The 12098-nt window shown below is 33.3% G+C and overlaps 1 protein-coding gene across 6 annotated transcripts in view; it reads right to left on the minus strand.

Moving 5' to 3' along the window:
• The window catches only part of CDK17 (cyclin dependent kinase 17), a 110709-nt gene that overhangs the window by 16037 nt on the left and 82574 nt on the right, over window positions 1–12098 (minus strand). For all 6 annotated transcript variants that reach the window (XM_045464666.1, XM_045464663.1, XM_045464664.1 and 3 more), the window contains 3 exons: window positions 9949–10074; window positions 1412–1468; window positions 261–375 (listed from right to left, as the gene is read on the minus strand). In XM_045464666.1, the coding sequence (XP_045320622.1) occupies window positions 261–375; window positions 1412–1468; window positions 9949–10074 (298 nt within the window). The remainder of the gene's footprint in view (window positions 1–260; window positions 376–1411; window positions 1469–9948; window positions 10075–12098) is intronic.

Below are 12098 nucleotides of genomic sequence, written 5' to 3' on the forward strand. Positions count from 1 at the left end.
TACCTAAGACCATAATTTTTAATGACTTCATAGTATTTCACTATAAGCTATACAATAATACAATTATGTTAAATAATTTGCCTTTATTAAATATCAGCTTTTTTAAGGTCTAAATATATCTCCCAGTCATCTACTATTTCTATATCTGAGCTCTTTTTACTTTTAAAAAATGAACTCTTAGTATGCAGCTTTGGTTTTAAACCTATATAAATTCTATGTAAACTCCCTTATACATTTTGTTCACAAAGATCAAATTTTACCTTCTCTTATAGCTGTGCAGGGTGCACCTTCTTCATGTTCCAACCGGATCTCTTTTAACGCCACCAAATTCTCTGTCAATTTACTTCTTCCTTTATATACTGTTGCATATGTACCCTATAAAATATATTTTGGAAAGACACATCAAAATATCATAAGAGTCTATCTATAGAATCTATACAATAAAGAGACCTAATTAAATTCCTAATTTGTAAGCGTATGTTAAAGTCCATTTTGTAGGGAAAACTCTACAATGATTAGTATTGGTTGTTTTTTTATAGCTAAGAGGACTTTCACTACTATCTGCAGAGCCTCCATATTCTTATAACCCTATGGAGTGCCTCAAAATATGAAAACATACGGAGAATATTTAATTTACTTTTTGTACTTTGTATAGATTAACAACTGGATCAGTAGCTTCAGAATCCAAGGCACTCTATGTGTAATGGTATGTGGACTGGAGGCAATTAACTGAGCATATTAACTGAAAACTGAAAATGTACTAACACATTGATAAATTAGAAAAATTTTATTGGTTCTCAGACTTACCAGAATTTTTATACATTCACTCTCCCTTAAAGAACAAATATATTCTATGGATTTCTTCTATCATAGCCCTCAAACTCTCTTAAGGCTTCCTGATTAGCTAATTCCATTATTTCTGGCTTGCCCTTTCTCACCCTGGGAGGAAGACCACTTCAAACTTAGTCAACACTAGTACCAAGTTCAAGAAAATCAAAGTCTTATTAGCCCCAAATTTCCTTAACCTTCAATGACATGTGTCTTCATCTTTAGAGATAATATTTTGATTCTTCGCAGGTCTGAACTCATGCAATTTTCCCACATCACAGTACAGACAGCAGACTGCTAACAAATAGATGCCTATTTTGTTACCAAGAGAGCACAACATCTTATGCTGCAATAAAAAATTACAAGCTATAAAAAATACTCATTTCCTCTCAAACTGATGGCATAATTTCAAGAATGGAAGGTTTTTTTCCTTCTAACATTTTGTTGCCTTTTCAGTACAACATATAATCTTTTAGACATCGGTGCTTACATCTTTTTTTTCTAGGTTGGTAAAAACTGTGGACTAATTGTGGAGTTTAGACAATGAACATGTCTTATATTTTTGAGATAAGTATGTACTTACCTCTCCAAGTTTTTCCAATTTGATATAGGTTTCCATTTTTCCAAACCCAATTTCTGACTGAAAGCAAACAATTATAAATTTAGTATTCCTGATATTTCAATTCATTTCTTCCTCAGTATCTTTTTAAAATGTTATTCTTTTTTTTGAGGTGCACTTTATTTTTATTTCTATTTTTTAAGGTAAGCTCCATGCCCAACATGGGGCTTCAACTCATGACCCCAAGATCAAGAGTCACATGCTCTACCACTGAAACAACCAGGCGCCCCCTTCCTCAATTTCTGAAACTTTCCTGCTTTAAAGAGTGTCTTAAAATAGAAAAATCTGACTATAAGTAAATTGTTGAACATCTGTCAAGTTTTAAAATATACCCGATGTTGGAATATTCAAAGGTTCAAAAACATCAAAGTTCACAATTAAAACTGCCAAACCATCTTTTTATATAGATGGTTAACATTCTGCTGTGAAAAGTTTTGTTTTATTTTAAGACCCTGAGATTTTAAGATACCACAGGCATTTTAAGATACTAAGATTTTTATAAAAGACAACTACATGATTTTTTTTTTAAACAAAATTGCAAAGTAAGTAATTTTCTGACACATTTTCATTCATCAATCTTCAAGTTCCCTAGGAAGGCCTGCAAACAACAAAATTCTATTTGTTTCAGGTTTTCTAACCAAATGTAATGAAAAAGGCAAACTGCAAGTCACACTCTGTTATAGATCAGGAAACTAATCCAGAAGCAGTAAGTCTAAATCTGACACCCTGCACTCCATCAAAAGTCTTTAAAAGTGAGTTCTTTTAAACCATTGCTTTTAAACCCTGAACTTGTTTGCCTCACTTTTGTATGGAGTCAATAAATGAGGTAGATGGAATACACCCAAATATGTAAAGGAAACTAAATATTTAAAAACTAAAAACAAAACAAAATAAAAGATTTAAGAAAAAAGGAAAAATATACAGAGATGAAAACCTAGGGATTGACAGAGCAAAAACAGAAAAAGTTAACAAGAGAAAATAAGAATTTTCTTAAAATTGCTTTCTAGTACCCCTTCTAGTTAGTGAAAAAGGCAATAATCTAAAGGTTTCCTTCTCACCTAGAATGGTGCTAATGCCCTTAAATGAGTAGCCAGTGAAAGGAAATATTTAGTCCAATTCTGGAGGTTCAAATATGCAATTTCTCCAGAGGTGCTGAATAAAGCAAAAATGATACCTGATGGTCTGACTTAACATCACTTACCATTCTGAACAGTAGGGGTAAACTGCCCAAAGCTGAAAGGCCAAAAATAGCAAGAGGTCCCTCAAAGAGATTTTTATCTTTTTAAAAATTTTTATTGTTTTTAAAACAATAAACATTAACACTGTTTTTGTCCTTTTGTTATGATTTATATAAAGTTAAAAGACTAGAAAAACTTTATGTCCAAAGTACTTAATTCAATTTTGCTAAACTAATTAAAACTTTGGTCACAGGTGGTATTAATGGATGGCTGCAAAAATTCTTTTTGCACTCTTTAAGACTTTTTATGTGGTATTTTCAAAAAATTTTAGTTAAAAAATGAGATTCTGGAACCATCATATACCATCCATGCCTGTATTGTCTTCCATATGACTCAGAGATATTAAGTCCTTGCTTCCTATTATCAATAACTTGCAGAATAAAACAGTAAAACTGTAACACTTTCTGAATACAAACACGGTTTTTAGCTTTAATAGGGAGAATGTGGCAAAGAGCCCACTACCTGGTACATGTGAACCTGATCCTGAATACTCTTTTAGCATATGTTATGTTTTATTTATAGCCTATTTAAGATATGATCTTAACACCTCTGAAAAAATGCCAACTGCCAGCGTCACACAAACTATGGTGGAATGTATTTATTTTCTTACACCTATCTCTAGAATTCATTAAACTCACAAATAGGAACTACTGCACTTTTGCCATGAATTTTAAGTCTTGTGTCATATCTTTAATGAAGGGGAAAAAACCATATTGATGATAAATCGAAAACAGCAAAAACAAAACAATGAATGTCTCTGAGAAAAATAAAAATACCATCTATAATAATGAGAACCACAAAGAAAAATATGACTGCAAGGCAGAAAGTTTTTCTTATTAGGAGTTGGGAAATTTTTTTATTCATTCTTTTATATTAAAATACTAGCATTCTCTAAAAACATCAGATATACAATGGTCCAGTGGCTATGACAAAAATGTGGACATTTGCTTTAAAAATTATATAAGTGGACTACAAATTCAAGACTATAAAAATAAAAATGTTACTGAGATTACTATATCCTATAAAGTATATAAGAAATAAACTAGGAGATGATCAAATGTTAATAATAGCAAAGTCATTTGTCAGAGAATGACATTCAGTGAGATCATTAACATATGCTGAAAGTCTACTTTTTAAAAAGGAGGTAAATACTAGACTATAATTATGCTATGAAGTTGAATTTAAATTTGAATAATCAATCTATAAGATAAAGAGCATTACTGAATTTCATCATGCAGGCTGGCAGAGAATTCAGACAAAAGGCACGGTTATACTAGTGAATTATATGCCGGAGTAAAGTGTTTTTACCTTATTGCCCATTTTAATAATTTCCAACCCAGGCTTTACTAATTACATTTAAATATTAGTTACTGAATCTTTAAATGGAATTTTTAGAAAATTTTGCTTGCATTTTTATCTGCTGAACATGACAAGATTAACAATAGATATAATGACTAGCTTGTTGACATGCTCTCCTACAGAAATTATTCAGAGGACAAAGGACAAAGCTCATTTATTCAACATTTACCAAGTACAATGCTAGGTACTGGGGATATAGTGAAGACGACAGAAATTATTCCTGCTTTCATGAGTTCACAATCTAGACTGAGTTCCATCATTAGATTATTTTCCAAGTTTTGTAAAGAAAAAAAAAAATAGCTAAAGAAATGGAACAGTAAGTTTCATATTTTAATAACATATAAAAACCTCCTTAATTCTACTTTCCAAACAAATAAAGATATTTTTTCTGTTACTTCATTGTTTGAAGGGAATACCTGGCTTTTTGGCAGCCCCAAATTCCTGTTCAGATGACTCTTAGAGCATAAGCACATGAAAAATTTTTTTAAATCCAAGATGAACTATAAGTTGCAAAAGCCTTCCTATAATTCACTGTAACCTGGAAGTGGTATTTGAGCATTATGGGAAATTTCTGGATTACTCTGGGTCTGCCAACATAATCACTGTATCACAGTTGTAAAGATGTCTTTTTTTCTTCAATTTCAATTTTTAATTTAAATTTAGTTCGTTAATTAATATTGATTTCAGGTGTAGAATTCAGTGACTCATCACTTACATATAACACCTAGTACTCATTACAAGTGCTGTCCTTAAGATGTCTTAACATGCTAGCAATATAGTCTGAACTTAAAAACAAGTGAAGTATATGCAAAAGTTTTATAGATGTCATCCTAAAAGTGAACATATATAAGAAACACTGGGGACAAAGGGAGATTTTTTCAAACACCCATTTCCTTCCCTGTAACAATTATGGAGTTGATGTTACTGATAGAAATATGGGGGGCAGAAAAGGGATTGTGAACCTCTATTCTATTTGGTAGTTTTCTTACAAAAATTGCTGTTACCATCAGTATGGATAGTATCTTAATTGTGTATATAATATGCCAATGGTAAGTTAAATTTTGAGTGGATTTTGAGCCTAACTTTCACACTCCATAATATACTTATTATTTCTGAGAGACATCAGGACTTGATACCCTATTTCCTCACCTATTATTAGAAATAAAAAAGAAAGGACTACATAAGCTACATATTGCTAAAGCCATGAATGAGGAATCCAACTCATTGTTAGGAACAAGCAGATTCTGTAAATGTGTAAAACCTACAATTTCAATATAATGAGGCAAATTTTCATATACAGACTTTCAATCTACTAAAACTGCACATAACAGTCTCACAACTTTCCACTGGGCATGCCATCATTCTAAGTACATCAATGCTCTAATGCATCATGACTATTGGCATATGGGATTTCCACTAATCTAATGTTTAACAAAATATGATGAGTTAGAACATCCATTTCTAATCAACCATAAATGAGTATTAAGTAACACTTCACCAATCCAATAACCAATACCCTTAATATGAGATATGACAACTAAATGTAATGTGGTGTCCTAGATAGGAAACAGGGACAAAGAAAGGACATTAGCTGAAAACTGGGGAAATATGAAAAAAGTGTGGAGTTAATAGTAATGTACCAAATGTTGGTTTCCTTGGTTGTGACAAACACACTACAGTAATGTAAAATGTTAATAATAGTGGTAACTAGGTATGTGGTATATGGGAACTCTTTAGATTACCTTTTAAATTTTTCTATAAGTCTAAAACCACTCTAAAATAAAAATAGAAAGAATTCAGTTAAGAGAGGGAGACTGAATATATGTGTGTATAGAGATGATAATTTTATTTTTTTGAGAAAGAGAGGACGAGCAGTGGGGAGGGCAGGGAGAGAGAGGGAGGGAGAGAGGGAGGGAGAGAGGGAGGGAGAGAAAGAGAGAGGGAGAGACAGAGAGAGAGACAGAGAGAGAGAGAGAGAGAGACAGAGAGAGACAGAGAGAGAGAGATTGAGAAAAAATATCAAGCCGACTCCATGCTCCACACAGAGCCCGGCACAGGGCTCAATCTCACAACCCTTGGGATCATGACCTGAGCCAAAATCAATAGTCATATATATGCTCAACCAAGTGAGCCACCCAGGGGCCTCAACAATTACAAATATTTTAAAGCATTCCGAGCAGATGAGATAGGAAGGAAAACTCCTCTATATTAAAAGAAGGAAAGAATAGAATGAGTAGAGGTGCAGACAGATTTGCACACTTGTTATTCAAAAAATGAGGAGGTTTCTGATAAACAGCTTCTCTCTTCTTTGAAATCATCGGCGTAGAGTGACAGGGGAAGAGTAAACCAGAGAAAGGCAGTATAGAGCAGCCAAGCAATACTGAGGGTTCATTTGAGACTGATGATCATGAATTTAAAGAAGAACCAATTAGCCCTATTGTATGTCTTTCTTCAGAAATGAATTGTGATTTGCTCCTTAATTCCTACTCAAACAAGGATTTATGTTATTTTTACTACTCTATTTGTTATACATTGCTATTGAATATGAGAAAAAGTTTTGTACTTTTAGAAAGATAAGGTTAAAATTTTATATTTTATCTTGAAAATATATTTTTTAACGAGTATATTATCCATGGAAACATGAGCTCTAACACATGTGAAGAATAGCTTCTTTTCCCATCTCCTTTCCATCCATTCCCTAACCCTTCCCTTTCATACATAAACCTAGGGTACTGAAGAATAATTTTCTAATATACTTCAAAATAAATCATGCTTTAGCAAAGTAGATGAATAATGAAAAGACTGCATTAGTAGAAACCAAATAGAGCTGGTATGATTTACTGAAATCTATAAGCCATTTTAGATCAAAAACCAAGGAAGATGAGTAGGAACACTCAACCATAATAAAAATTCCATCACTTAACATTCATTAGAGGGCACTGTTTTCTATAATTTCACGTATACTGAAAAAGATAGCTCTTAAAGAATAGCTTTAAGAATTATGTTGTGATTAGATCATATCTTTAGTCTAAATGTGAATATTCAATAACTCCAAAATGTATCCTAAGTACTAATCATTGATAAAAATTGATAGCCAAAGAACATTTTCAACTAGGCAACCAAATGGCAAAGGTATTTAAATAAAAACGTCTTAGGCAGTGATACAAAACTATGATCATAAACCTATACCAAAATCAAGTTGGCACTATACTTTTATTATGCATCGATGAATGAATGTCAAATAACAATACGTTCATATTATATGTAGACTAATTTTATTCTTTAGAATATGTAACCAAAAGAGAAATTTTTGGTGTATAAAAAAAATTCCATGATATAAAATATAAAAAGGAGAACTGCTAGTACCTAGGAATCTTCAACTGCCCCTTCTTCAAACACAAAGTTCAACTGAGTACCAGAGCTCCTATTTTATCTCTCTACGTGGTCCCTAAGATCTGGGTTCTATTTCCCATTTCCACAGGACTGCCACATCATCCCTAATTTTGAATAAATTCCTAATTCATCATCCTGCCTCTAGTCTTTCTCTCCTTCCACTTCGTTTACACTTTTCCTGAAGCCACTTTAAGAAACAAAAATGTGATCATGTCAGCCCTTGTTTAAATCACTACCACTGAGGTCCATCACATGAGATGAATGAAGTTCAGACTCCTTATTTGGCCTGATAGCCAAAGCTTTTTACAGTCTGGATTTATCCTATCCTTTCAAGCCCTATTCTTTAATATTATTCCACATATACCCTTCATATTAGTTATAACTTCCCAACATACCTACATTCATATTTGTGGGTTTTAGTACATCAAGTTTCCTCTGCTTAAAACACTCTTCTACCGGGGTGCTTGGGTGGCCTAGTCTGTTAAGCGTCCGACTCTTGATTTTAGCTCAGGTCATGATCTCACACACACTACATGAAATTGAGCCCTGCATCAGGCTCTGCACTGATGGTGCAGAGCCTGCTTGGGATTCTCTCTCTCTCTCTGACCCTCCCCCCGCCTCACTGTCTTTTTTTTCAAAATAAACAAACAACCCCCCCCCAAAAAAAACAAAAATATCCTTCTACCAACCAAGTCAACCTGACAAATTCCTACCCATGCTTTTGAAGCCGCTCAAGTATGATCTCCTTTTAAGCCTATAAAATGCAAAGTCATTTTACTATCTCTTCTTTTTATCCTACAGCACTTTATACATACCTCTACTATAGGACTATAACTATTCAAAAGAGGTCCTTACATATACAATCACCTAAACTGTGTCAAAGGTGACACTGCAACAGGGAAAGCTGAACTGTCAATGAGCAGTGGCTATTGCAAGGGTCAACTGCTACATGCTGGAAGATATTTGCAAGACATATAACTCATAAAGGTTCTTGATAAAGAATGTCTAAAGAATTTATATAAATCAATTTTTAAAAAGGCAGAAAACCCAAAAGAAAGGAGACGACAGACTTCAGCAGTCAAATCACAAAGGAAGGCATATATCATATATAAATGCCCAATAAACATTAAAAAGGTGTGCAGCTTAGTCATCAGAGAAATGCAAAATAAAATCACAATGACTACACAATGACCAGAAAAGTAAACATTTTTTTAAAAAGAGTATCAAAACTTGGCTAAAGTGAACAAACAAAACTATCAAATACTGATGGCAGTGTAAATTGGTACAAACACTTTGGAAAGCCTTTTGACAGTATTTAGGAAGGGGGTGCCTGGGTGGCTCAGTCGGTTGAGCATCCGACTCTTGATTTCAGCTTGGGTTGTGACCTTATAAGGTTTGTGGGATTGAGCCCTGCGTCAGGCTCCACACTGTCAGTGCAGAGCCTGCTTGGGATTCTCCCTCTCCCCCCACCCCCTCTCTGCCCTCCCTTGCTTGTGTTCTCTCTCAAAAATAAGTAAACTTAAAAAAAAAATAGCTAAACATATGCATACAATCAGTTCCAAAAGTTCCACTCCTAAGTATGTACCCAACAGAAATGACTACATGTATTAACCAAAATACAGGTACAAGAGTGATAACAGAACCACTATTTGGTAATAACCTAGAACTAAAAAACAACCCAAATGTTTAAATGTCTATCAACAGGAGACTAGATAAAGTATAGTATACAATGGAATGCCATGAAACAAAAAGAACAAATGAACTATGCACACAAACTAGATAAATACACGAGAACATTGAGCAAAAGAGCCCAATCAAAAAACAAATACATACTGTATACTTCCATGTGGATTGTAAAATATATGTAAACTTGCATACATTTTTATACATTTGTATAAAACGTAACTTAATATGAATAACCAGAACTAAAAGCATTTTAGAAGAATGTGTACATAAATGAGGATTTAAAAAAAGTCTTTCGAGATATTAAAACATACTATGAGCATAATATGGGGAAACATGGGTAAACCTAATCTTTGGCATTAGAAGGCAGGGATGTGGCTACAGTTGAGGAAGTAGGAGTAGAAAGTGAACAGAGAAGTGGCAGGATAGGGTTTCTGTGATTTTTGGAATTTTATTGATCTAGGTACTGGTTACATAGGTATGTTAACTTTGCAAAATACATTGAGGTATATAATTATGGTTTATGTACTTTTCTGTATATCTAGTATATATTAATATATATTTCTATAATACATATTCTATAATACATATTCTGTACATCTAGCATATATCAAAAAAATTTCTAAAAATAAAACAGAATATAGCTTAAATTGTATTCCAATATGCATCTTTAAACCCTTAAAGAATTGGAAAAAGATAAAATCCAAAAGGCAATGTAATAAAATTTAGTTATTCAAAAAGCAATATAAAAATTAATATAAAGTGTTTACACCCAGAAAATCAAACAAGGAGACTGGATAGCATAGGTATAGGAGACTGAAAACTTACTAAAGAAGCTCTACGAGACCTTCGGCTCATTGGTTGATCAAATGGTGGACTGTTTATCTGCAACTTTTCAAGATACCCATCAGGTATTCTGATATCTGCAGGCAATGATAACCGTTTATTTAAATCCTTTAAAAAGAAAAAAAGGGAAAAAAGGTATTTGTAATCACAAATAGAAGAGACAAGGGCATTTTACTTTTGAATTCATAGGCTCTACTGTACTGTTTATTAATAAGTAATTGTCAAGTTTTATTATAGTTTCAAAGTTACCCATGTTGATTATATATAATATCTGAATGCAAATATATTTACTGTAAGCAGAAGTATACAACAGAGTTCTACAGAAATGGTACTCTGCAACTCCGTTATTTCTGAGTCCTTTTGTTGGTATATTTCACATGGAATTTTCTTAGACATGATTTGTACTTTGTAGGAAGAGGAAAAGACTACCACAAAATGTGACTGGTTTAAGTAACAACCAAGTAGATAAAGTTTTGTGCACAAGCACAGCGAGACAACTGAAATCTTTTATTAATGCTATGTCAATGGAAATAAATAAAAAGCAAGAAAAATCTCAAATAAACAACTTAACTTTATATACCTAAAGAAGCTAGAAAAAGAAAAACAATGTCCAAACCTAGTAGAAGGCAGGAAATAATAAAGATTAGAGTAGCTATATATATATATATATATATATATATATATATATATATATATATATATATATGTAAAACTCACCACAGTTAGGTGGGATAAAGGGTGGGTTTTAAAAAAAGGCACTTCTATTCCTTTTTTGCTGTTGTTAATTTTTTGATGTTTATTTTTTATTTCTGAGAGAGACAGAGCTTGAGTGGGTGAGGAGCAGAGAGAGAGGAGACACAGAATCTGAAGCAGGCTCCAGCTGTCAGCACAGAGCCCGACACAGGGCTTTAACCCATGAACCGTGAGATCATGACCTGAGCCAAAGTTGGACACTTAACAGACTGAGCCACCCGGGCACCATCTATTCCATTTAATTACAAAATGTGAACTGAGAAATCAAAAGGGAATCTTTCCTACATTATCATACCAAAAACCATAAATCCTATAAAAAATAAATCCCTGGGGTGCCTGGGTGGCTCAGCCAGTTAAGTGTCCAACTTCGGCTCAGGTCATGATCTCACAGCTCTTGAGTCCGAGCCCTGCATCGGCTCTCCACTCTCAGCACAGAGCCCACTGCTCTGTCTCCCTCTCTCTCTGCCCCTCCCCTGCTCTCTCTCAATAATAAACAAACATGTAAAAAAACCTCTACTATTCATGATAGTAACCAAACCAAAAAACAAAAGTGAGATGTATAAGAACTATGTAAATATTTACTGAGAGATATCAAGTATTGAAATATATACCATGTTACCAAACGGTAATACTAAATAATTAAAAGATAATGGTTTGTTAGTTTTACATAATCCCAAACAAATCACAATAACATTATTATCAGAACACGATATTTAAGGGGGCCCTGGGTGGCTTAGTCACTAAGCATCTGACTCTTGATTTTGGCTCAGGTCATGCATGATCTCAAAGTCGTGGGATCAAGCCCCGCATCAGGCTCTGGGCTGACAGTTTGGAGCCTATTTGGGATTCTCTCTCCCTCTCTTTCTGCCCCTCACTCCTGCCCATGCACATGTGTGCATTCTCGCTCTCAAAATAAACATTAAAAAAATATATTTAAAATTTATATAGAAGAATACACAGAAAGTAACATCCAAAAACATCCTGATTAATAATATATAATGATGTGCAAGATGTGGAGGATGTTAAGAAAGAAGTCTTTCTTCAGCTATTAAAATATATGAAAGTAAGAATATCATCAAGAGTGGGTCACTTTTGGGGGGGAAATAAACACAGCTCAATAAAAGAGTTAGAAAGTCCAGACGATAGATCTTAATAGTAAATAAACTTTAAACATATGATAAAACCATATATATGATGAAAATATTTTCATTATTATTGTGATATAATTTATACAGTGATATGAACAGATATCAAGGTGATCTCAAGAGTTAAAAATATTAATTTATCATTTAGAAAACGGATACTGTTTTACTTAACTGCTTTAGAAACAACCTTTTATCAATGAAAATGCAATCAACCAATGGGACAGAGACCCTAAG

Source organism: Leopardus geoffroyi, chromosome B4 (genome assembly GCF_018350155.1).
Source record: "Leopardus geoffroyi isolate Oge1 chromosome B4, O.geoffroyi_Oge1_pat1.0, whole genome shotgun sequence".
NCBI classification, from domain to species: Eukaryota; Metazoa; Chordata; class Mammalia; order Carnivora; family Felidae; genus Leopardus; species Leopardus geoffroyi.